Raw genomic sequence first — 27850 nt, forward strand, 5'->3', positions numbered from 1 at the left:
GCGCCACTGCACTCCAGCCTGGGTGACAGAGCGAGACTCCGTCTCAAAAAAAAAAAAAAAAAAGAACAACAAAAAAACAAACAAACAGGATTTTCCTAACCTCCTTCTGGCCTGATGTAAGCTCTCTCTGCTAACTATCATAGCCTAAACTGCTGTATTCTGGGACTTAACCATTAGAGCTTCCCAAGGCAATATGGAGAATTAAAAAGAAAAGTAAAGTGCTTGTAGCAACCAGAGGAATCTATGTATCAAAATTCCATTTAACTATTAAAACTTAAAAGTAAAATTATGGTTACATGTTCAAAATTAAACCTGGATACTTAAGTGAAAAAATAAACATTACTTTTTGCGGGAATAATTTAGGAAAGATTTCTTCTTCAGAAGAAATTATCAAAAACAAATTCTCAAACACATCAAGAAAAATAATGCATTTATAAGAAGTAAAAAGTACTTACACAGCAAGGCTACTCAAAACATATTGTACGTGCTCACATTCATCTGGGAATGATGCACTGGCTGTTGTAAAACAACAAAGTGCAGTCTGAAGAACCTGAAGCTGTGGCAAAGGGACCTGCCATCTTCCAGCATAATCTTCAACCACCTGACAGGGAAGCAATCCAGATATTACTATAGAAAATCTTCTCAACATCTCGAGTTTAAAAATTTGCATAAAAGTTACTGGATAAATTAAAATATTAGTTCAGCAGGAACACAGGTGACTGGAGGGAGGGATCTTCTATACTGTTTATTTTCATGACATATATCTGAAAATAAAATCAATTATTATCTTTGAAAAGATGTAAAATATAGTGTATGAATGTCTGTACTATTCAACTGCCATTTTTTTTTTACCAAATTTTGTTAACTAATGCCCTTTATCTCCCATGTCCAGCTTTAGTGAAAATAATATTCAATATTAAAATAGCTAGCGAGTAGAATATAGTAATAAAGAAAATTAGAAATGATCATGCATTATCATTATCATTATTACAAGGCTCTAAGCATTCTGGCAATAAATGAATATTCTGGCAACAAAAGATATATGACATGATACTCTGATTATGAATATTTAACCTGTACTATATTATGGGGAAGAGTCGAGAATAGTCAGTCTCGGCTCTGTCACTTAACTAGTTTTATTAATCTGCTTAGGTCAACAGGTCATCTTACTTCTCAGTGCATTAGTTTCCTCACTATAAAATGGAGATGACAATGCTCTCTGAAGCCCAATTGGGGTAATTTATGAGAAAACATTTTAGAAACATCAATTGCTATGTTGCAAGAATGCTATATTAAAACAATATATTATATTAACAAAATTCATCATCTAAAACTACTGTCTGCAGGCGAGATTTGGCCTGCCACCTGTTTTTGTACATCCATGAGGTAAAAGTGATTTTACATTTTTAAGTGGCTGGAAAAACAAATCACTTTGTGATATGTGAAAATTACATGAAATTCAAATTTCAATATCTATAAATAAGGTTTTATGGGAACACAACCAGGTTTATCCATTTATGTTTGTTTATGGCTGCTGTCCTGCTACAACAACTGAGTTCAGTAGTTGTGACAGAAAGAATATGGCTTACAAAGCCTTAAATATTTAATGTCTGTCCTTTTACAGAAAAAAGTTTGCTGACTCCTGATATTCAAGCTAAGAAAACTAGAATACAAAAGGCAAGAACAGAGCCGAAAAGACTTTTCACACTAATCACTTCCTACTGGGAGACAATTTTCCATGGGTCTCTCACATTTCTACAATTTTTCAAAACGCCCTAGCTGACTTTATCGTTTTGAAGATACTTATAGCAAGCAGCCTTGAAAAACAGAGATGATGTCTCCCTCCAGAGCAGAGAACCACTTTATATCCAGTATAATCAAGACATTGTCTCCCTCTAGGGCAAAGCTCAGGCAGATATGCTTGCAGACCATTGTAAAAGATTAGGGTTCCTTAAACTTGAGGTTCCTCAACTGTGATGAAAACCTACTAAGTGTAGCATCCACTTGGGCTACCATGTCAACTGTATGAGACTTGAGGTAGCAAGGGGCACCATCATGAACATGAAACTCATGCTGCTTGCTGTGCCATGATTAATAAAGTCCATTATCTCTGACTCAAGAGTTTCGTGTCTTCTGCCAGCACCTGTAAAACTGTGGCAGACAAACTTGAATAAAAGCTCACTCTTCACAGTTCTTGACAATTCCCAATAGCAATACCAGGTACTCATACATCTTTCCAATATTTCTGGGAACACATACAGATAAAAAAGAAAGCTAAAGGAGATTGTTTCTGAACTTGTATGTATCTCATCTGGATCTTGCAGTTTTCACTAGCTGGAAAGTAAAAACCACTACTAACTATGCTGTCATCAGTACAGACGAAAAAAGGAGGAATGTTAGAAAAAACATTGGTAACCTGGCTCTAAATTTTCTCTTCCCTGTAGTCTCTGACCAGCTTTATTGCCTTTCCCTGGTTACCAAACCCCTACTCTGGTGCCACATAAAAAATAGGTACCCGACAGCCTCATATTTTTCTTGTTCACAGTCCATGTCTACTTGCAACCTTACCTGCTCCCTATTTATGGGTTGGGTTTATCTCCTTAGAAGAGAAGCTTTCTACTTTCTCAGGTTCTGTTCTCATTATAGCTTCCTTCATTCATTCAGATTCAGCTACCAATGCACTGCCTGGTCTAGCTGAGCCCAGACCTAACACAATACAAGTCCTTGTGGACGACACTTCCATTAGGTTTGCTACAATACCCTGAAAGGAACATAAACAAAATCAACTGAAATTTAGATACCATCTTACATTGTTTAATGTCGTGTCAGGCACTGTAATTCATTATAACACTATTTCTCTTTGAAATATTTTCTCTCTATATATATAAAATAAGTACATTACAGTGCCCTATTAAAATGAAATTTTTTTCTTGTGCTGTGAGTGCTAATCATAAGCACTCAACTAATCTGTGTTCTACCAGGCCACAAGGCAGTAAGCACATCTTTCACTTTCTTTCTTTTTTGGTATTCTAGTAGGTTGCCATTAACATAATGGTGGCCAGGATAACGCTGAAGCTGCTGCAAACATACAAGAATACTGTTTTCCAAGATCTTAAAAACCCACTCTTACTACAGTTCTAAACTTTCAAAGAAAATCGTCTAAGAAGCAGAAGATTAAGGCCAGCAATCTTTATGGATTGTGGAAGCCCTTTTCTCGTTCTGAAGAGCATGACAAACATTAGTGAATATTTACAGAAATTATAGGAATACTGCTGACAGAAGCAGTAGCCAAGGCCAGATGCATGCTATGATATAAAGGGAGTTGAAGAGGACAGAGCTGATGCCAAAGAAAGATGTTAGACTATTCTAATAATCTGGCAGCACTTTCAAGAGCATATACTCTGCTCTAAATGGGATATAGTATATACTATAAAATGTCATATCTTAATTGACCAAGGTAAATTAATGTGGGAATGAGAGAAGACTTGTCAGTCAAAACTGTCAAAATGTAAACTTAATATAAAATTATTAAGTTAAAATTACATTAAATCATTTAAGAACCCTAAAATATATCACCTAAATTGTTAAGGACTGATTTTTTTCCTCCTAAAATTCATATGTTGAAGCCCTAACCCTCAATGAGACTGTATTTGAAGATAGGGCTTTGAGGAAGTAATTAAGTTTAAATGAGGTCATAAAGGTGAAATCCTATTCCAGTAGAATTGGTGGTGAGGAGGAGGAAGAGTGAAGAAGACGAGGGAGGAGGAGTGAGGAAGAGGGAGAGGCATGAGGAGGAGTGAGGAGAGGGAGGGAAGAAAAGGAGGAGGCAGAAAGACCTCTCTCTTTCTCTATGCACATTCACCAAAGAATGGCCATGTGAGCACACAGCAAGAAGAGGTCATCTGCAAGCCACGAAAAGAGCCCTCACCAGAACATGACCATGCTGGCATCCTGATCTGGGAATTCCAGTCTCCAGAACTGTGAGAAAATAAATGTATGTTGTTTAAGCCACCCAGCATTCTCTTATGGCAGCCTAAGTAATACACAACTATTTAAACATATAAAGTGATCAAGTAAAATTTCGGTATCTGTTTCTTAATTGATCTCTCCTTTTTTGTAATATAACAAAGAAAACTACCAAACATTAGTTTGTCACTGAGCAAACAATGATCTTCATATCTAAACCCATATTAACAGACTAGATCATTAACACAGTATCAAGCATGTCTTTATTTCTATTAGTTGGCTATTCACATCCCTGTTATTCTCTCCTCCATGAAGACTCCCATTGTCATCAACTTTCCCTACCTCAAACACCTCACAGTTCATAGGTGTCAATCAAGCTATTCACTAATATTAAGTTCATCATTTGTTTACAGCAAATCCAGTCACTTTTAAAAACTGATTAACAGGCCTGGCACAGTGGCTCACGCCTGTAATCCCAACACTTTGGGAGGCCGAGGTGGGCGGATCACAAGGTCAAGAGATCGAGACCCTCCTAGCCAACATGGTGAAACCCTGTCTCTACTAAAAATACAAAAATGAGCTAGTCGTGGTGGCACGCGCCTGTAGTCCTACCTACTTGGGAGGCTAAGGCAGGAGAATCGCTTGAACTGGGAGGCAGACGTTGCAGTGAGCCGAGATCGTGCCACTGCACTCCAACCTGGCGACAAAGTGAGACTCTGTCTCCAAAAAAAAATAAAAAATTAACAAACCAGAAGACATGTCACAATGACCCTCCATTTTAGGAGCGTCAAAGAATGGCTGTGATACACACCTGTATGAATGTGTTGAACACAGACTAATACAATCTGTGAACTGATAAGTTTGCTAATTTTCTAAATACCTAAAATGTTTTAAAACACATTAGATTAGTCTTACCCCCTTGAGTATGCTTATGTTATTCATATGTAATGTAGTTGTATATATAAAAATATTTCCTAGCTATCCATTGAGAGATCCTAGAAGCAATGACTCTACAGTAACAGTAACACACTTAGTGCCCAAATCTTGGTCTCTAAACACCATTCTCCATTAAAATGAACAAAGCAGTTGATTCCAGACCTGGGATAGGGAAAACACAAGATGAGCCTGGAACATCTTGTGTTGCCAGAAAGTAGAGAACTGCTGTGAAAAACAACAGGATATGAGAATATGGGAGTCAACCTGAAGGAGCTCCAAAAGGCTAAAGCTGGCACAACTTGAACAACAAAATAATGATAGCATTGGACTTTAATCCATACAATAAATTAAATATATGTAAGTCCATACTGATACAAATAATAAATGTTAGCAATGAAACAGCTGTTTCTTACAGTGAAAGAAGGAAAAAGACAGAGAAGCACCACTAGGCAGACACCACAATGACAAATGTTGCAGACAACATCCATGCATTGATGTTAATAGTGAGTGAAAGTTTGAGGAGAAGCAGGATTTACAGTCTCAAAGTATCTCCCCCAAGACATTTATCAACAGATACATAGACAGTAACATTAGAGTGGAAAATCCCCACAAACATAAACTTAAAGCCATCAAGGTAAATATCACCTGTGAACTATATAATAAAATACACTATTATCATGAATCTCTTCATAACAATACATTGAGAAAGACACAATGCCATTTTTGTGGTACTTCTGCCAAAAATGCATAGACTGATTCCAGTCACGAGAAAACATCAGACAAACCCAAACTGAGGGATATTCTAAAAAATATTAATAACTGATCAGTGTTCTTCAAAAATGGCAAGCAAAGGCAAGGAAAGACTGAGGAACTGTTTGGAAGGGACTAAGGAGAAACAACTAAATACAACGTGAGATCATGGATAACATCCTGCAATCGGAAAAGAACATTAGTGGAAAAATTTGAAAAGGTCTACAATTTTGTGACTATTGTACCAATGTTACTTTCCTGTTCTTGATAGCTGTACTGTATTCTGTAAGTCTAAAATTAGTTCAGTTTTAAAAATTTTAAAAACAAATCTATCTGTTCAACCTTTTCCCTCAAATTTCAATGTTGTTATAGATTTTCTGGATGTTATTTGATAACATAAGCAGATTTCTACATTTACTTTTTCTACTTTATTGCCTGTTTGCACCTCAAGATTTGCCCTTGCCTGTAGGTATTATTTTAAGAGTCAGATGGAAAAATAAAGCAGGTAAATTGGCAGCAGAATGGAAAGAGTATAGGCTTTGGAAGCAGACAGACCTAGGTCTGAATTCCAGCTCTGTCACTTATTAGCTGGTAACCTTAGCAAAGTCATTAAACTTCTATTCTAAATTACCTATAAAATGAATTTAATATCACTTTAACCACAGGCCTACTGAAAATTTAAGACATATATTAAAATATAGGATAATTTCTGGCATGTAACAAAGAAGAGCTATCAGACATAAAAATGGTACAGATATAAAGTGCACCATTACTAGTGCACCTTGTTTTAAGAAAAGAAAATGACAAAATCAAGCTTGCTTTAGTGACAATTTCATTACATCATTAACAACTGGGTCATTATTTGTTTCCAAGTATGATTAATTACAACAAATTTTACTCACTTTTAGCAAGCAAACAGATCACTCCTAAATAAAATCTGAAAACAACTGCTGAGTTTCAGCTATTTAGTTAGATACTCATCTGACAAACGAAGCATATCCTACATATGGCAATATAAATAAAACGCTACATGCCTGAACAGATACCTGAAGACTCACTGTTTTTACAATTCTCCCTGGAGAGTGAAAAAGATAAATTGTTTGGAAAAAAGAGAGTCACTTGTCAATTTGACCTTTTCTATCAGGATAATCATGTAATGGAAATCTAAAAGTCATGTTTAAAAAAAAAAAAAAAACACCAAAATGGTTTAGAAATACATTCCAAGTTAAAAGTTGTTGGAAATCTGCAAAGAACATAATCTACAGTAGCAAGCAACTAAAACCTGGTACTTTTGGGGGCTTAGTAAAGCATACTGTTCAACTCACTACTCCTTAAAAGCTGGTATTTATACAACATTAATGTATTTGATAGGTTCTGTAAATGTAATAAGACAGAACCTTTTGAAAATGGAAAATGGAGTAAGCATCTCTCTAAAATATTAATATTCAATACAATCATACTGTTAAAAGGAATCTTGAAGATTATCTAGTCCAACCTACCAACCAGAGCAAAAATACTCATTACAGTATCGCTCCCAGAGAGTTAACCAACATGAATACTGTTACTGATGGGAATGCAACATCTCAAATGACAATTTACTTAACTTTACAGACATCTTCATTAGAAAATTATTCATTATGAAGCAAAAACAGATAGATGTGACATCCATCTCTCAGTTCTAGTTTGAAGTTTTAAAATTATGTAAATAAAACATGCAATATCCCATCAAATATTATAAGGCAGCTCTCAGATACATCTTTATTATAGTCTCTACTTAAATATCTGCTATCCTTTCATCATTTTAACTATTTCTCCATAGTCTACAAAATTTTCAGTTCTCATTAGCATATCTGTCTGTGCTCCAAAATGTGCATGTTCCTCTTAAACAAAGCTCCCAAAATGTAACATAAGACTTCCGTCAACTCTAGTCAGAATTAGTTGGACTATCATCTCCCTGTTTTTGACTCCATGATAATATTAATTTAGCTTGAAGTTACTTTAGGTTGACTCAGCAAAAATACTTTTTCATATAGATCCCAAAACTTTTTATAGTTGATTTTTTACGGTATAACTGTATGTTAATCCTCTCACTTTTCCCATTCTTAGTTTCAGCCCAAACCTTCAACACTGCCTTTTTAGCCAATACATTAGCATTTCCTCCTAGTTTATGGCACCTATAAATCTGAAAAGTTAGTTTTTTATTTTATCATCAAAGTTGTATACAAAAAAAATTCACACAGAGATATTTATAATAGTACCAAGTTCAGTTCCTTAGCTATCCTTAGAACCATTAATCAGTATTCTTTAGGCAAGAGTGTTAAGTCAGTTACTAATACCAATCCATCCCCCATCTCCCTATCTATCTATAAGAATACTATGAGAAGTTTTGTATACAAAACCATGCTGAAATCCATATATGCTGAGTCTGTCATCTCTCTCACAGCCATTACCAGTAATCCATTTTTTTAAAGTAGAAACAAAAATTTGGAATGACCTGATTTAATGAACCCATAGTGATGGCTAGAAATGAAGAGTTCCCTTTCTAACCATCAATAATTTTGCTCAACATTATATTACTTTTAGTGGTCATCTGTTCCCATAACCTACCTTTTTGAAAAAGAGAATATTTCCCCATATCTAGACTAACAGTACGTCTTCAGTTATTTGTATCTTCAAATCTTAAATAAAGTGTTTCCTGTCCCACCCCTCCCCAGTATCCTGGGATGAGATTTAAACTTATTTAAAATACCCTATCAGCTTTCCCTACCTGTTTTGGGCTTTAATACTTTTAACCACAGTTAGTTACTAATTTGAAAATCATTCACCTTGTTAGATATTTCAAAAATAAAATGAAGTAGTTTTATTTTTCTATGCAAAGCAGAAGGTCTACCCCCTTCATTCACACCGGATGATTTAATAGAAGATAATGAACATGCACAAGAAGGAATGAAATTAAATAATGTTATAGGAATTAATTCCATCCAAGAGGAAAGAATATGTATCAAAACCCTACTAACTAGTTTAACAAAGAAATCAGTCAGATACAAAAGTTTCAAATGTAATAAGTATTATACTTGCTAATATAGGGATTCCAGAATTAGCATATTAAGCATGTTTTATATCAAATACAAAGAAATTATACAAAGGAATTCAGCCTATGATGTAGTTTTATTTATATTCACAATAGTCACCTAAAATTCAACATATATACAAAACAAGGGGCTTTGGTGACTCATGAAATACGGTGAAGCTACAACACAGAGTATACAGAATTACTTCTACACTAAAAAAAAAAAAACCTTGGTTTTCAGAAATGATTTCCATTAAACACACAGTAAATAACTCTTTGAACCAAGACATTTGACATTAATATTTAAAATCAGTTGTGACTTCTTCAGTTTTTTAAAATATTCTGTTAAATTGCATTCTGTTAGTTTACATAAAAATAGTATTACAGCATGTTTCATTTATCTTTCCTATGTGTTATTTTGAAAAGGTATCCCTATCTCAGAAGCAGAATAATTTTTCTGACATTCCCACAAATGCAAATTTTTCATAGATATATTTCATAAATTAAATGAAGAACAATGATTCCTCATACAAATTTAAGTCTGTAACTTTTTCTCTTTTTTGTAGCAACCAACATTTTATAAGCCACGGCAAAGAAATGGAAAACAGACTGCCTATATTGGTGCGTGAAAGAGAGATGAGTAGAGAAGGCTAAACAACAAAAATTCATTCAGAATCCTCCTCCTCTATTCTGATTCTTGTATTTTTATCCTCTTCCTAAATTCTGGACATGGTAAGTTTGGGGCAAACTTTTTCTCTTTTCCTCTATATTCCTGTTTATAAAATAAGAACTTACTCCATCTCAAAAAATACTAGTGAAAGAATGATTTTCCTCCTTCCCTAAAATTCTTTTACTCCATGGAAGTAAAATCAACATACTAATAAGAGTCTATCAGCTCCTGGCCAAGGTTAATGTATTGGTCTGGTTCTCATATCCCTCTTGAGTTGTCTACATCCACCACGTTTGAGGCAGGTCAGAGTCCTCCATGTGGCAGCTTAGGTACCTGCCTAGAGATCCAAATTTCCTCTTATAAATAGTAGGTCATTTTAAAGGCTTTTGATGAATTTTGACCCCTGCCAATTTTTCATTTGATTCCAAAATCAGAGCTGAGAGTAGTATATTAAACGCTTCCTTCATAAATATTAAAATTGGTGCATGGACAAGGGAACCCCAAAATATATGCACAAGAAGTACATGAAGATCAGATTAAAATAAGGGATGAACAAACACCAACTCTAGGATGAGGTTTGCTCAGTTTCAAGAACTAAATTTGTTTAAAAAGAAAAAAACAGATGATGCACTCACAATTAACAGTGGAAGAATTAAAGAAAAATAAAAGGAGGGCATACTGATTAAGATAGAAGAGGGACTTCCTTAGGAATAAGAGTTTACTCTTAGAGGCTAGACTAGACAGGTATCAAAAAAGAAAAGGAGATACATATCGGAAGTAACTGTACTTACAGATGAAATCAGAGGGAAAAAAAAGAATATAGATGTTACTCAAAATAAAGGAAGGGTGACTGGTTACAAAAGTACCTAACTGTGGGACAGAAGGTAACGATAGGATGGAAATGTCAAGAGTGAACCAGACTGGAGATCCAACTATGGCAATATGGCAAAAGCTTGCTTTTTAAAAGACAGATAGAAAGTCTATAATAAAAGCAACTGAAAAACCACACCTTGAAGACTGAGACTACTATACAAGTAATATAAAATCTGTACAGATTTGATAAAAAGCAGGGAGATTACCTTAAAATATCTGAAGCATTTCAGGTGCATTTCAGGTTACTAGTTACTACAAATGACAACATATGGTATGGCACAATGCCATAAAGAAAAGTGCTCCAGAAAGTCAAAGTTAGGTCTCAGGGGAGTGAATGGGAAAAGCTATGCTGAAAAGAAACAAAGTTAAGAGGTCAGTCTTGAGTTCAATGTTGTGCTGGTAAGATTTTTTTTCTTAAGTCAGAGACGAGAGTGAGCAAAATTTGCTTGATATTGAATGCTTTTTGATGAACTTGGAACTCCTTGACTTTCCTTCTCTAACAATATGGAAGACACTACAAGAGATAACTGAAGGAACCAAAAAACCAAGAGAAAAGAAAAGGAAGATAGGCGAGGCAAATTTAGGAACAGGCTCAAATGTAAACAAACACAAAAACCAGCTGCTTATCTGAAATGACATATCCTACTATTGCTGAAAGAAATGTAACAAAAAGGAATGTTTATTCTACCAATAAAGTAGAACAAATTATGCAAGGCCTAGAATAATTAAAAGCAGAGCAAAGAAAAGGTCTAAAAGAGCAAGCAGCAGAAGATATATTGTTTTTACTGGGCTCCTAAAAGCACAGACTTCAGAAATGACAAAAGCATTTCCACTTTAGGTACCCGTTCAAAGGTTATTATCCAAATAATACAAATATGGGGGCACAAAAAGAGTGTTTTTAAGATAGGCCTAAAACTTTCAGGGGGCATGGCAACAGTCTAGGTAGCACAGGACTAAAAAGGTCTCGGCACACGTTTGGGGCTAGAGAAATACAGATGCAAGAGCAGAACACAGGTTGTGGAGACTGCAAGGCAATGACTATGCTTGAAGCTTTACAAACTACAAGTAAGTGATATGCTCTTTGTAACAGGCAGTAGAAGTGGTGCCACTAAACAGATTCCATACTTATTTCAGCATAAGGAGTACTGGGAAAACACAGAAGAAATAGAAATTAAAAGCTTTTAATATGATGGAAATCTAAAGTAGGAAACATCAATTAAGATGAAGTACCTAGGGCTACCATCCATGGAAATTTGTAAACTTTGCAATAAGACAGAAATTCGGATACTACTTTCAGGAAGGAGGAAATAGGGTAAGAGCACCCTCCACAAAATATGGTAAACAGACAGTGGCACAATTAACCACTTGATGAGTTTTCCTAGTAAAATATAAGCACAAGTTATGGCCACTGGCAGTTGGCACAACTAACTGGCACACTGGTGAGCCTGGTGAGGTTGAAAACAACGTTCACTTGGTATCCTGTTTTCTGTACATCCATCATCCTTCTGATATCACTAATTTTTACTGGCAAAAGTAATTCCCTGAATTTAGTACATAGTATAGTTGACAGAAATATTAGTATATTTCTAAATTTAATGTGTATTGGGTTGGGTGCAGTAATAAATGTTTGCCCTACTGATCTTCAAGACCCTTAAGAAAGTAAGACACAGGCCGGGCGCAGTGGTCACACTTGTAATCCCAGCATTTCGGAAGGCCGAGGCGGGCAGATCATTTGAGGTGAGTTCAAGGCCAGCCTGGCCAACATGGTGAAACCCCGCCTCTACTAAAAATATAAAAAGTAGCCGGGCGTGGCAGTGGGTGCCTGTAATCCCAGCTCCTTGGGAGGCTGAGGCAGGAGAATCGCTTCAACCTGGGAGGCAGAGGTTGCAGTGAGCCGAGGTCAGCCACTGCACTCCAGCCTGGGAGAAAAAATAAGACTCAGTCTCAAACAAAAAAAAAAGAAAAAAGTAAGACACAAAAGAGACTGGAAGTTAAAGAATTCTCCTTTAGAAGGCTAAAAGAAGCCACTCCCAATCACAGGAAGACAAACCAAGTTGCAGCTCCTGAAAAATACCCATCTCTGCATCACAGGGGCACATGAGAGACCCACTGGCTCTGATTAAGTAATATTCCAGAAAGGGAAGAATTTGGGATCTTAACATCTTTAGACTCTAGAGTTTAATTTTTCTTTGTGAACTCAAAAATGGGAGACAAATGATCAAATCTGGTAGATTCTTATTTTTGTGGACATTTGGTCCCCTGTACCAAAGCTACTTATGTCCTCAAATTAAAACTGGAAATTTTAAACTAAAAAACTATCATAGGTTAATTAGCTTTCTCAAACACAGAAACTGCCTCTCTTAAAAAGCCTTATACTCTAAGTACTGGGATATTACTAAGAGGAGAAAATAAATTATGAGTTTTACATTTTGGTAAATTTTACCATAAGTTACTAGAAAATCCACTGCTCTGTTCTTAAATGGGGATAAATATACTCAAGATTAATAAAAATGTACATTGCAGCGACTGATGAGCAATTTTTATTCTTCCTTTTTTAAAAAGAATGCACTAACTCTTCAAACCCAATAGAACCAAAACTATGCTGTTCGTTTAGATATCTTAATTGTTTCTCCCACCATTTATTGTTAATACCATCACTATACTCTCAGATATTTAGATTAGAAACCCAATATAATTTCATAGAATTCTTAGGTGCCTTGTCTCCACTTTTAGCAAAATGCTAAGTACTTTATTGTACATAATATTCCTTGAAACTATTCCAGCCACTCCATTTTCATTGCCATTATTCAGCCAGGCCCTCAATTTCTTTTCTGGGATACTTCGATAGCTTACTTTTTTTATGTAGACTTTCATTCTTTACCGCCTGTGGTATCTTAAAACATGACTTTGCCCTTAAATGCTATATTATCCCACAGAATTCAAGCCCCTAAGCCAAGCCTCAATCCATTTTTCCAATTTATTATCTACCAATACTTTATTTTGAGTCTATGTTCTAGTCCAGTGGCTCTCAAACTTTAGCATGCATCAGAATCATCGGGAAAATGTGACAGTCACATTGCTGAACCCTAGTCCCACAGTTCCAGATTCTGTAGGTCTGGGTGGAGCCAATAATTTGTACTGCTAATAGTTTGGAGGTGATGCTCATTCTGCTGGTCTGGAGATCCACACATTAAGAACTATAGTTCTAATCAATTAACTACCGCCATTCATAAATATGCCATGACAGATTATCTCCTCTACTTAAAATGTCCACCTACCCCATACTATTTCCTTTCTTCATGCGTACATTTTAATACTAACAACTTTTTTAAGAGTCAAGTCAAATGCTGTTTCATCCATTAAAATTTTCCAAATTATCTCTATCAGAAATGGTCTCTCTGTGAACTCGCATAGGACTTAAAATAATGGCACTAATCACATTTTCCCTATTTTAGAGTTTATTTATATTTATTCATTAATTTATTCAAACCTTAGAGTGCCTACTGTGTACCAAGTTCACTGATGCTTTCATTTTTTTGTGGAGGGATAAGAGGTAAATGAATGTATATTAGATGGTGTTAAGTACCTTAAAATAATATTAATAAAACACAGGTAAGGAGAAAAAGAATATTAGAGATAGGATGCTACTTTACATGGGGTGTTCAGGGGAAGGCCTCTGTCTCTCTAATAAGAGGCTATCTGAGCAGGATCCCACAGCAAACTATATAGATATCCAAATGAAACATGTTCCTGGCAGACAAGACAAAAGCCAAGAAGCAGATGCATACAAGGAGTGGCAAAAACACTAGTGCTGGTGAGTGTATGGTAATAAAAGAAAAAGTCACAATGCAGGATGGGGCAGGATTATGGAGCCCTGTGGTCCACTATAAGGATTTTGGCTTTGACTCTGAGAAAAGTATGGAAGGTCTGGAAGAGACCTCACTCATATCTTTAAAAGGATCACATTGACTGCTGCGTAAAGAATAAACTGAAAGTGAGGAAAGGTAGAAACAGGGAGATAAAATAATCCAGGAGAAAGATAACTACGGTTTGGATCAGGGTCATAACAGACAGAAATAATGGTTAGATATGCCTTTTCCCCCTTACTAGATAATTCAGTTCCTTTAGGGCAAGGATTGTGTGGTTTTTCCTTTAAATTCCCTATAATCACTAAAATCATGCTTTTCACATAGCACCTACTATTTTCTTAAAGGAATACCCTCTGCAATACTCAATTATTGTACTTTATGTATGCAGATTTATGCCTAAGATATCTAAGAATATTCAATTGATTGATATTAAGAAAAAGCAATTTATGTACTGTCTGACAAGACAAATACAGCATTTTATGAGGACTTAAAAGTTAATAGTTGTTGAAGTTAACTTCAAAATATGAGAGAGAAGATAAAAAGTCTTAAAAGTTAAGTACAAAATGGCTTCACTTGATACAGAAATTTTTTTGGGTTTTTTTTTGTGACGGAGTCTCACTCTTGTCGCCCAGGCTGAAGTGCAATAGCGCGATCTCACTTCACTGCAACCTCAGCCTCCTGGATTCAAGTGATTCTCTTGCCTCATCCTCCTGAGTAGCTGAGATTAAAGGAACCCACCAGCAAGTCCGTCTAATTTTTGTGGGCTTTTTTTGTTTGTTTGTTTGTTTGAGACGATGTAGCTCTGTCGCCCAGGCTGGAGTGCAGTGGCGCGATATCGGCTCACTGCAAGCTCCGCCTCCTGGGTTCCCACCGTTCTCCTGCCTCAGCCTCCCGAGTAGCTGGGACTACAGGCGCCGCCACCACGCCGGGCTAATTTTTTTTTGTATTTTTAGTAGAGACGGGGTTTCACCGAGTTAGCCAGGATAGTCTCCATCTCCTGACCTCGTGATCCGCCTGCCTTGGCGGCGGGATTACAAAATGCTGGGATTACAGGCGTGAGCCACCGCGCCAGGCCAATTTTTGTGTCTTTAGTGGAGACGGAGTTTAACCGTGTTGGCCAGGCAGGTCTCCAACTCCTGACCTCAGGTGATCTGCCCGCCTTGGCCTCCCAAAGGGCTGGGATTACAGCCGCGAGCCAACACACCCGGCCCAATACATAAGTTTTTAAGAAACGAGATAACAATTTCTTTCTTTTTAAATAAAATCAAGAATTGGGGAACTGCATAATACAGTTTTAGGTGCCAGGAAGGAAAGCAAAAATTGTGTATCTAAGTTTATAAACACAGGATGACAGGATGATATGCAGGAAATCAAAGTAATAAATTGAGAAAAGAATGAGTTTTAACATTCTCACAACTCTCTTCTACCTACGTTTTATATCTTTCCCTCCTCTTGATTATGCTTTATGTTTTATACTCACTACATTAAATTTGGATATGAGAAAAAAGTATCCATCACTGCACTGCCCACATATAACTACTATTAACATCTTGATCCCTTTTCTAGCGGTGTGTCTTAAGGTAGCTGCTTAATCTCTCAGAGTCTCAGCTGCATCATTCACAAAATGATGATAAAAACAGTACTTATGGCCGGGCGCGGTGGCTCAAGCCTGTAATCCCAGCACTTTGGGAGGCCGAGACGGGCAGATCACGAGGTCAGGAGATCGAGACCATCCTGGCTAACACGGTGAAACCCCGTCTCTACTAAAAAATACAAAAAAAAAAAAAAAAACTAGCCGGGCGAGGTGGCAGGCGCCTGTAGTCCCAGCTACTCGGGAGGCTGAGGCAGGAGAATGGCGTGAACCCGGGAGGCGGAGCTTGCAGTGAGCTGAGATCCCACCACTGCACTCCAGCCTGGGCGACAGAGCAAGACTCCGTCTCAAAAAAAAAAAAAAAAAAAAAATACTTATTTCACAGAGTTGTTGCAAAGGATAAATGAGAATCTAGGACAGGAACTGACATACTTTTTCTTAAGGGGCCAGAAAGTAGCTTATGGGCCATACTTTCTCCAACCCAATTATTCAGCCCTGCTGTTGTATCATGAAAGCAATCACAGAATATATAAAATTAAATGAGCAAACACCAATATGATTTATTTGCAAGAAAAAAAAAAAAAAAAAAAAAAACCGGCAGTGTTGCCTTTGCCACAGTGGTGTATAGTAAAGGTTCATAACTTTTTTTGGTGTGTCTGGATTATTGTTGGGTTGGACTTGTTTGGCAAGTTTTGAAATTCTTAAAAGAATCTGATTTAAAAAAAAAGAAATTTGGATCTGCTCACCAAGAAAATGCAAATAAAACTTTACATAGACACTGAAAAGATCATTTTTTATGGCTGCATAAAATTTTAATTTATGGGAGATGAAAAGATATTCACCTATTTTAGATGTTCTGGTTTCCTATTTTAATTCATTCATTACATTAATTATAATTAATGCTATGAAGAATAGTATTGTGTCCAAATTTATAATTCCTCATAAATGAATGCTATCAGGAAAATGACTAAGTCAAAAGGTACAAATCAGTTTAAGGTTTCTAACATAGCTTGGTAAATTGTAGTCCAGAAAAGTTGTGGTGATCTGTACTCCCATCAGCTGAAAGAGATCTTCATGCTCTCATAAGAATGGAATATATGTAAATTTTAGACTTTAAAAATAAATTCTGTAATTTGAGAGATTTGTCAAACCACAGTAAGACAGATAAAGGCCAAAAAAGCACATCCATTGTATTTGGGACTGGCAGGATTTCCAGATATTCAAGGTTAAATCTAAATATGGAGGGACTGACAAACTTTAATCATTTATGATAAATATTTAAAACACATCCCATACCCTCCTACTTTCAAAACACAAGATAATAAACATAAAATAACTTCTACTGGTTCGTAGTCACCATAACTTTTGTATTTTGAGAACTGCTATAATTTGTGTAATATATTATATGAGATACTGAAGTCCAGTACATTAACACTCTATAATGTCAACTTTCCAAAGCAATGGTGAATACAAAAATAACTGAAAGACTCTCCATCTAAGTAGTAGGAAAGTCACTGATGTGAATGTTGAAGCTTGTCAATTATATAAGGCACTGGGGATATAGTGGTAAGCAAACATTGTCCTGTTTTGTGTAGTTAAGTGCGATGAAGAAAAGTTATAACTGAGCCATTGTTACTATCTCATCTAAGCATATCCCATTCAAGTGAGTTGGGGGGTGGACTAAGAGTTGAGAATCACTTTTTTTTTTTTTTTTTTAAACAGAGTCTCACTTCGTCACCCAGGCTGAAGTGCAGTGGCACGATCTAGACGCACTGCAACCTCCGCCTCCAGAGTTCAAGTGATTCTCCTGCCTCAGCCTCCCGACTAACTGGGAATACAGACATGCACCACCATGCCCAACTAATTTTTGTATTTTTAATAGACATGGGGTTTCACCATGTTGGCCAGGCTGGTCTTGAACTCCTGGACTCAGGTAATCTACCTGCCTCGGCCTCCCAAAGTACTGGGATTACAGGTGTAAGCCACCGCGTCTGGCCTGAGAATCACCTCTGATGGGGAACTTCTGCTAGATTGAATTTGACTTTTTTCTTCTGTTTCACATTTATGAACATCTTTAATTTCTGCTGCCTGGAGTCTTTTCAATAGTGTCCATTCCAATGCTTCCACTCAATCAAAACTGCTTTAATAAGCTACAGTACATATCAAATATATATGCACAGATGATACAATAGATACCAAATGCTTATTCCTAGATACAATACAATGTATATGTATACTGTGGAGGCTGAGTGCACGGGCTGGCTTTTGACTGTCAAACTGGCTAGGTTACAGTCTGATTATCACATACTAGGTACAGGACTTAGTCAAGCCATCTCTTCTGGTCTTAGTTTCCTGACCTATAAAAATGAGAATAATGGCACATAGCTTGTAGGGTAGTGGATTAAATAAGCTAAAACAGGTAAAGGACTTATCACAGTCCCTGATTCATGAAAAGCATTCAAAATGAGTTATATACATATATACAGCATATACATATACAAAGCATTCCCATAATAGCTTTCAGATATTAAAAACATTAACATACACAAATCAAATCACTAGGAATAGTATTTATAATATTTCAACTTTAGAGTAACCAAAACATACTGGTTAATGTCAATAAACTCTAGTTGTAGAAATACATATTAACAAACTGTACATATTTTATTATGACATTATATATGCACACTTATCTTCACGGTACACAGGGCAATTTTGTACACCTGTCTATTAATATGTACTGATACAACCACTTCTATTCTCCTTTCACTTCTCTGTACTATGTTTGGCCACAAGTGGAGCCCGAAAATGAACCTGTCTGCTGTCTGTCCCTTTCTTTCTCAAAGTTAATTAACTGGTTTATCATAGTCTACACCCAATCCTGAATGAATGTAACTCATTTTTTATGCCTTCACCTAGACAAATAAGCACTGATGAACAAAGGTACATACTAGTGGTCACTCTGCATTCACAATGATCAAATGCAAATGGTTCTGTGGGTCAATTCAACATACCTCTCTAATCAGCTACCAACCACCTCCATGTACAACAAATGAACTTTACTCCTACCACAAAAACTCCTATATGAAGTAACACCCCTCCACTTGTGCTTTCAGTGTTGTCCTTCCTCCCCTTCAGGGGTCTTATAATATAGATAATCCCTTCTTTTGTAGATTTGTAGCTTCCTTTCAAATGGATCATTCTCACTAGATTTTAAGTGTACACAGCTCACACCAATTTACTAAAAGAAAAAAAAGTAAAGAAAATTGTTACCATCCACAATGCCTCCAGTTACCACCATATCTTTCCTTCTCCTTTATAGGTTATTTATACTTACTGTCTATTCCTTCACCTCCCACTCTTGGAACTACTCCAGCCTGACTCCTGATCCCATCACCACACCAAAACAGCTCTGTTTAGTCACCCAAGACTCCATGTTAATTCGACGATTGGATCTCAACAGTTTGCAATGCCAGTTACCATTCACCCCATCTTAAAACATTCTCTTCCCTTGCCTTTTGTGACACCACAGTTCTCTGGATTTTTGAAACCTCTTTAATCCTTCTCAAACTTTATTTGAAGACTCATTCTTTCCTACTGAGACATTCAATTTTGAGGCTCCTCAAGCTTTAGTTTTAAGGTCCTCTCCTTTTCCTAGTCTATTTTCTCTCCCTATGTGAGCTCATTCACACATATGACTTTGAATACCATCCACACAGCTATGATAACCAGATCTCCCTTTTGAGCTCTGGCTTCTGTTAAATCCAGCTATCTTCAAGATCTTTCCTTGGATGAGGCAAAAGCACCTTAAATGGAACATATCAAACCAAACCAAAGGATCTCAGTAGAGCAGAACTTGCCCAGGTATCCAAATATACAATAGTCAAGCCTATTAGTTCCCATTTATAGTATTACATACCTTTTCTTCATAGCACTTACCAAAGTTATAACTGCACACAAAATTGGGCAATGTCTGTTTGCTTACCACTATATCCCCAATGCCTTATATAACTGACAGCCTTCAACCTTCACATGAATGACTTTTCTACTGTTTAGATATGTTTGTATTCACCACTGCTTTGAAAAGTTGACAGTATACAGTGTTAATGTACTGGACTCTAGGATTTCATAAATTATACAATTCAACCTCTCTCAAATTTAGTTTGCCACAATATCCCACCACCTCCTAATATCTTTAACATTACATATTAATATACAATTAACGTGTCATTCATTCAATGGGCCACATTTAATTGATCTTATTTTATTTCTTCACATATCTTACCAGACAAATATTTTACTACAGGTTTTGTAAAGTTCTTGTTTTTGTTTGTAATTTTTAAGGTATAGTTTAGCACATTTTGGCAGGAAAGCCAGAAAATTCAGTGCCAATAATAACAGTACAAATGGTGTCTTACTTGTGTTTGGCAGAACTGTGAAAAGATGATTATAACTAAAAAACTTAAAAGGAATGACTCCATTTAAATATTATTTCCTCCTGCCATTTTATCTACAAAATTAAAATTGAGGTTTTGTTTTTTACACAGAGTCTCGCTCTGTCACCCAGGCTGAAGATCTCTGCTCACTGCAAACTCCGCCTCCTGGGCATAAGCGATCCTCCCACCTCAGCCTTCCAAGTAGCTGGGACTACAGGTGTGTACCACCACACCCAGCTAATTTTTTGTTTTTTTGTAGAGATAAGGTTTCATCATGTTGCCCAGGCTGGTCTCAAACTCCTGAGCTCAAGAGATTTGCCTGCCTTGGACTCCCAAAGTGCTGGGATTACAGGTGTGAGCCACCACACCCTGGCCGGGATAGATTCTTTGAAGCAATGTAATGAGTTATTTGGAAAGCAATAATAATCATGTATCTAATGAAAGACTGTGTATAAAAAAGTCACTGAAGTTTAGAACCTCATTGGTCATTCTAAAATGATGTTCACAAGTTTATTTAACCAATTCTTTTTCTAAAAAAGCATCTCACATGTTTTGGGGAAACAAAGAATTAAAATGTCATCATACTCAAAATAACTTTGCACCTATTTGTACAAAATAACCAATCTAGGGCTAGGCGCGGTGGCTCACGCCTGTAATCCTAGCACCATGATGGGAGGCTACCGTGGGTTGACCTCAGGAGTTAAGACCAGCCTGCAGCCGGGCCTGGTGGCTCAAGCCTGTAATCCCAGCACTTTGGGAGGCCGAGACGGGCAGATCACGAGGTCAGGAGATCGAGACCATCCTGGCTAACCCGGTGAAACCCCGTCTCTACTAAAAATACAAAAACCTAGCCGGGCGAGGTGGCGGGCGCCTGTAGTCCCAGCTACTCAGGAGGCTGAGGCAGGAGAATGGGGTAAACCCGGGAGGCAGAGCTTGCAGTGAGCTGAGATCAGGCCACTGCACTCCAGCCTGGGGGACAGAACGAGACTCCGTCTCAAAAAAAAAAAAAAAAAAAAAAAGGCCAGCCTGCAGATCATGGTAAAACCTCATCTCTACTAAAACTACAAAAATTTAGCTAGGCATGGTGGTGGATGCCTGTAGTCCCAGCTACTGGGAGTGGGGGCTGGTGGGTGCTGAGAATCACTTTAGCCTGGGACAGGGAGGCTGCAGTGAGCCTAGATGGCAGACACTGCACTCCAGCCTCAGCGACACAGCCAGCCAGACCCTGTCTCAAAAAAATAGTAATAATAAACAATCTGTGAGGAAGAGAAAATGAAATTTATTTTATATACTTTATTTTTTCTTTGATTATAAAGTAGGTTTAATTTTTTTAATTAAAAAAATAAACAAATGTAAAAAATAAAATAAAATTCAGCCATAAGCATAACACTGCAAAGTTAACAACAATTTGGTATATTTCAGTCTTTTTGTTTACAAAAGTGAAACACCTGTGTCCTGTGTCTTTTCAGTAGTTATACTATAAACAGTTTCTTGTATGAATAAATATTCTTTAAATACATGATTGTTTAGGGACAAGGGACATAGGATTACATTATATGTACTAACTCCCCTAACAATACTCATTTAGGTGGTTTTCAATGATTTGCTATTACAAATAATGTCATTAGGAACAATCAGTTCAACTCAGCTCTGAAAGTCAACCTATAAAGGCATTAAGGAGCAACAATAACAACAACAACAACAACAAAATTTAGCTCCCCAAATACAGCCATCAACATCTAAGATTCATTTGCTTTGTTTTTTCCTAATTATAATAAACAAGTTAATGTCCTTCCAGGGAATTCACCTTTTATGAAGACTTGAAATATCCCAAATGTGCCAAAATTTGAAAACTTTTTAAAAAGCTAAAATTTTGATTTGCAATTGAGAAATAAAAATAATTTGGCCAAAAGGAACACATAATATAAATCAATGCAATTAAATTATTTCTAGCTCTGGATATTCACTACAGAATAGATCAGAAAATAGGATACTCTTTTTCAAAAGTAAGTGACTGCAAATTATTTTCAATACTTTTCATCTTTCGTACTATTATTTACTGAGCTAGAAAACAATAATTTGAGACTTCTAGTTAAATGTGACAGACTGACCACATTTACGTCTGATCCTACTTGAAAACTCCACTAAAATAACAGTAAAAATATTTGTGTTTTAAAAGAGCAAAACCCACAGGACAAAGCAATGAAAAAGGAGAGATATCTACAAATGGGTATTGGAAATTAGATGGATGGGTGGTAACTGATTTAACAGACCCAAGAAACTGAAAGCTAAGCCATCAGTAGAGGGAGTCTGGGAACAAGCTAATGTGTGCTTGAAAAAACCCCAGAACCCCAGAACATCTCAGGAATTTGAGGCACCACATACCACCAGAAGAAGTGAAAACAGAGTCAGAAACAAAAAGATCAGTTCAAAATCTCCCCCAGGTCCCTCCCCTAACAAAACAATGGAAACTAACTCCTAATTCTCTGAAGAGACTGAACATTTGGACACAAAGAGGGTAGGAGGAAGGAAGGGAATAAACAAAAACGGGGTATAATCGAAGTGTACATAGTGAACATGCTCAATAGTGAGATCGATAGTGAGACAGTAAGGTAGTCCCGATCTCCTTCCTGTACTAGGCCAACTGATTCCATCTAAAACAACTAGGGAAAAAATTACTTATAAATATAGAGGTAAACATCAAAACTCAAAGAGTTGCCAGTGATAGCCTCTGGAGAATAAGAAGTAGAAAAGGAAGAGGACAGGACATGACTGCTATTTTTTGTTATAAGCTGTGGCAAAAAGAAAGGAAAAGAAGGAAGCTAGTTGTTTCAATAATATCTATTCTTGTTTTCTTCCATACTGACAGAATCATAGGCATGTGTTGATCAAGAAACAAAAATCTAGAAAAATTTCCTAACATTCTTTTCAGATGGGGATAACTCACAAGACGAAAGTGGGTCACTGAGTAGGACTTAGGACAAGTTGTTTTGGTTTACACCATAGAGACAACCAGCTCCTGCCATTGGGAAGTCAGATATGATAGTTGGGACTCAAGCAACTACCTTGGATCATGTCACAAACTCGGGATGGTAAGACAAGGATGACTGGTAAGAAAGAGCAAAGGATAGTATGGCCACTGTACCATCCCGACACTGTCTACTCAAGATTTGTTTACATAAGAAATAAATGCCCGCCTTATGTAAACCAGGTTTCCATTAGCACCAAAATGCCATTCCTGGTATTTAGGCCTTATATGACTTCTTAAAACTATGTACATTAATAAAAATTAAAGATAAAGTAAAAATAATCCCAATTAATAGCAAGAATTAGTAAAAATGCATTCTACCCTAGAAAACTACTCAGAGCTCTAATAAGTATTATGTAAATCCTATACCAAGACCAAGAAATAAGGATTGTTTCTTCCTGAGACAAATTTTAATTTCTCTAAATTAACAGACATTAGAATGTATTTTATAATACAATGAGACAAACTCTCTTTTCTGTGAATACCATCTCTTAAGGCAGCTAGTCCAGTGCCTGGCCCATAGTCATTACTTAAAAAGTATTTGAGGATCATTAAAAACTTTGCTGCCATTTATATCAGCATTACACATATAAGGTACCCACTAAGAGTCCCAAAGTAAGGGTACAGCCAAGTTTCTCAACCTCGGCACTATGGATATTCCGGACCAGATAATTCTTTGCTGTTAGAGCTATCCAGTGCATTGTAGGATGTTCAGTAGCATCTCTAGCCTCCATGCACTAGATGTCAGCAGCAAGCCTCAATCATGACAACCAAAAGTATCTCCTGACATTGCCAAATGTCTCCTAAGGGAAACAAAATCAGAGAACCCCTGCCATAGAGATGTTACAAACCCCTGCCATAATTGTTTTATAAATCATTGTGTTTCACCAGGAGCGTTCAGCTTTTCTAGTTAAATAACAGAATTTAAGAATTGTATAACATTTCTAAATTTTCTCTCAAGTTTAGTGCAAAACACAAATTATAAGCTACCTACAGATTATCTCTAACATCCCTCCTAAATCCTCAGAGGATTTTACAAGAGAGAAATACTAATAGCATCTACCTATTTAAGTCTGTCTGTGTGCTAGACTAAGTACATTCTTCTCTCTTTTTATATTCATGACATCCTTGTGGCATGAATATTAACCCCATTGTAGTATGAAATAATTTTAAATTATATTTCAATCAACATATCCAAGTGGTTCCAGAAATCCTTTTTTATTACTCATTACATTCATTCTGGCACCATACTAAGAAGTATCTTAACTTCCTTAGTTTACAATCAATTTATAACAAAAAAAAAAATTCAGTGTATTTGGTGACAAAATAAATTGAATCATTAAAACTTTCAGGAATTAGAAAAGTGTTTACAGCACTTAACAAGTCAGACAATAATAGTCTGCTTCTTGAAATATTGTTTACTACTGTGTCATAATGAAGGAGTACTTTATAAATTTTCATCCATGATACCAAGTTATTTCCAGTAACTTATTTTTCCTTTCACATCACTTGCAAAAAAAAAAAAAAAAAAAATCCCTCTATAATTGAGGATTTACTTATAATTTCAATGTGCTTTTCAGCAGAAACTGAAGACTGAGTTCGAATCCCAGCATGTCTACATAATGGAAACTAAGACACATTAACTTGCTCAGTCCTCAATTTCAGCTATGTTACTTGCTGTCTGAAGCTTAGGTCTTCCATAACAGTTACTTTCCCCTACTTTTCATCCTCAAAGCAAATTAAGTATCAGTTAAGGGCCAGTTTTATTTAAGCATTTATTGAGTCAGCTAACAAGAGCCAAGGGAGGATGTGATAGGGCCAGTCCAACATTACACTGTATCTTCTGTTTTACTTTTCCTTATGGTAAAAGACACAAAAACCGCTCTGGAAAAGAAGTGTTCCTTCCTCTCTCCCTTTGCCCACACAACTAACTGCCAAGAAATTTTGATTCATATTTCCCTCTAAAAAGAGGAAGATAAACCAGAGCCTTTCTTTTGAAACACCACTAGGCTGTCTGTATAATTCATGTATTTAGTTAACTGTCACATATCCATTTCATTACTCATGAATAAGTCATTCACTAATAAATACAAATTATTATACTTAATATTAGCCTCAGTAAGTGTCAGAAAACCAAATTTTTAAAAAGAAATCTTCGACTAGGAATTAGATTAAATAATCCCCTGCTTCCCTTACTGACAAATGAAGCAATTACTATGGCAGAATTTTATTTCTGGTACATACAAGCCAAATTAATAAAGGAATATTTTATTCCATCCAAAAGCTTTAATATGAAAAAGGACTTCACAAAGCTCACCTGCAAAGTAAAATCAGGACAGAACCTCAGAGCATATCTATCAGTAATCCAGATCATTATAAAATATGTAAAGTTTCAGGGAATAAACTGTGTTTCAGGTAAAAGTTGGTAATATGAAAGTATGTCAGTCTAACATAATTTAGCAATATAAAATAAACGTTCATTAGGTTCTTCCTGTTTTATTTCCTTGGATATACAGGAGGTAGGGAAGTCATAAAGTAGTCAACTTCATTTGTTCTTAAAATACTGTACTGTCACTATTGAGTCACTGTGTTTTCAGGCTAAATTTGTCATTTATTTTAAAATTTTAGTTGCTCGTTATTGATATAAAAAGCAAAACAAAAAAATTAAATAGATTTGCAGCCCCTGAATATATTAAAAATATAAATTGTATCCTAATCTTCAGAAGTTTACAATTCCTATAGATACAAAATCTACCAATAGCGTGGTTTCTAGATGTAAAAGGTATAGTTAGAAAAACAAGTGCTCTGAAAACAAGACACTGAATGCCAATTTTCAAAATAAAAGTGAATGCCAATTATCAAAATAAAAATACATTTTCAAGAAAGTCATTAAACAGCAATGCCAAAGAAACTGACACACCCTTCAAACCAACTTCTTTATGACACTGGGGGAAAACATGAATTCAAAAGGCAATTTAAATTAAAGCATTAAAAACTTACCTGAAAAATGTCAACTCCATCCTTTTTCTTTCAGTGCTTGTAAGGGAATTCTTACAAGCTTTCCCTTACAAGCATTGAAAGAAATTCCGTACAAGCATTGAAAGAAATGTCAGCAAACATGATGCCCACTTCTCATTAACTTTATTTCCTACTTATCAGAATGAAATGAATAGCTACCTGATTCAAACCCTTCACATATTTATTTAACTATTACTCGTCTTTGACAGAAGAGGAAATTGAGACCCAGAGTAACTTGTTCAAGGTAGTAATTTCTGCCAGGAGATGGTGGAGCCAGAATCTGAACCCTGTACATCCAAAATAATAGACACATTTTAAAAAGGATGGGATGGAAAAGGAGCAGTTAATTTTTTTTTTTCCAAAATAGCTTGCAAAAAAAGACTTGTGAATGGGAACAAACCGTTTAACTTATAAATGCAAATAGATGAGAATTCAGAGTACTCAAACTTTACCCCTAAACAAGTAGGGGTATATTTGCCATATTTGATTACAAACACTTTGAACAACATCAAACCCCTGTGATGGTCGACTGAGTAAATAATGTAATGTCACCGTTCAGACACTGTATTTTACAGGCTAAATAAAATAAATTATAAATTGAAGGGTGAGGGAGATTGGTGATGTTAACCGGAGCAAGAGTTTAAGGAAAATTACTTTCATTATGAGCAGTTAATTAGAAAAGAGTGCGTGTGTCAAGGGAAGGAGGTTAAAAAAAAAAAAAAAAAAAAGATGACAATCACACTGCCTTAACGCACCCTCTGTCCGAAAAAAGTAACTAAATCACCGTGGGTCAGCGTCTACGCCAACTGGAGAGCCGGCCCAGCGAGATCTTGTGAGGGGATGACAGGAGACCCTAGAAGAGGGTGAACAGTGGCAGTGACAGGAAAGATGGCATGTCTCCCATCCCGGAAAAAAGGGGAGAACACGGGGGGCAATCGGCGGAGAGGGGAAGGCAGAAAATGTTTCCAGAGGTGCCAAATGAGGTGAGAAAGACCAGGCAGGGTAGGAAACATAAGAAAGGCGGGACTCTGGGGCAGGAAGGTCTGTCTGGGGTAGGGACGGCATGTCAGGACAGAGCTTTCTGGACAGCCGACCTTCCTTCTTTCCAGCCCCTCCATTCCCGACAAACTCTCACTTTCTCAGCAACCCTAAGCCCGTGGGTCACCCTCGCCTTGCTCCCCGCCCCCCACCCCAAGCCGGATAGGTGGAGGAGGGAGCTTCAGCCTCACCCTCCTTGTTGGGGAGGAGCGGGCACTGGACGTAGACCAGATTCATGGACGAGAAGGCCAGGAGACGCAGAGAGGCCCAGGACCCGGGTGACAAGTCGGGGCGGCCAACGGGCGCCTCACCTGACAGAAGCGTCGGCAGTAATCCCGACTGCTGATCCCGACGCCGCCGCCGCAGTTGCCGCTGCCAGCGCCGCCTCTGCCGTCGCCCGCAGCTCTAAGCCCCACAGGGCCCAGCGGGGACTCCACAATGGCCACAAGCTCTTCTCCGAGGCGTTCGGCCTCTTGATCGCTCTCTTCCTCCGCCATGAGGCTCTCGCCGCCCAGCGCGTACCAGCCCCTGCGCCGCCGCCGCTGTAGCTGCCTAGGCTAACCTCCTCCTCCTCTCTAGTTCCCTCCCCCTTCCCTCCTCCCTAG

The 27850-nt window shown here is 37.0% G+C and overlaps 1 protein-coding gene and 1 long non-coding RNA gene across 2 annotated transcripts in view; one reads left to right on the top strand and one right to left on the bottom strand.

Annotated features, from left to right (window-relative positions):
• Positions 1-17470, top strand: part of LOC111545134 — a 44496-nt gene extending 27026 nt beyond the window's left edge. The window contains exons 3-4 of the long non-coding RNA XR_003309973.2: positions 9289-9454; positions 17448-17470. This is a non-coding gene — a long non-coding RNA (uncharacterized LOC111545134). The remainder of the gene's footprint in view (positions 1-9288; positions 9455-17447) is intronic.
• Positions 1-27829, bottom strand: LOC113225314 (zinc finger protein 292-like). Its single transcript, XM_026457226.2, has 2 exons — positions 27557-27829; positions 1-601 (listed from the first exon to the last, which is right to left on the bottom strand). Exons 1-2 carry the CDS (start codon positions 27740-27742, stop codon positions 452-454), a joined length of 336 nt encoding a protein of 111 aa, XP_026313011.1. The 5' UTR covers positions 27743-27829; the 3' UTR covers positions 1-451.
• Positions 27830-27850: the final 21 nt, after the last annotated feature.

Source organism: Piliocolobus tephrosceles, chromosome 2 (assembly GCF_002776525.5).
Source record: "Piliocolobus tephrosceles isolate RC106 chromosome 2, ASM277652v3, whole genome shotgun sequence".
Taxonomy (NCBI): Eukaryota; Metazoa; Chordata; class Mammalia; order Primates; family Cercopithecidae; genus Piliocolobus; species Piliocolobus tephrosceles.

Excerpts from the sequence above, each read along its gene's own strand:
- LOC113225314 (XM_026457226.2), bottom strand. The coding sequence starts at position 27,742 with ATGGCGGAGGAAGAGAGCGATCAAGAGGCCGAACGCCTCGGAGAAGAG. Across the intron at positions 602-27,556 it reads ACTGCCGACGCTTCTGTCAG|GTGGTTGAAGATTATGCTGG; the intron begins GTGAGGCGCCCG and ends CTTCCCTGTCAG.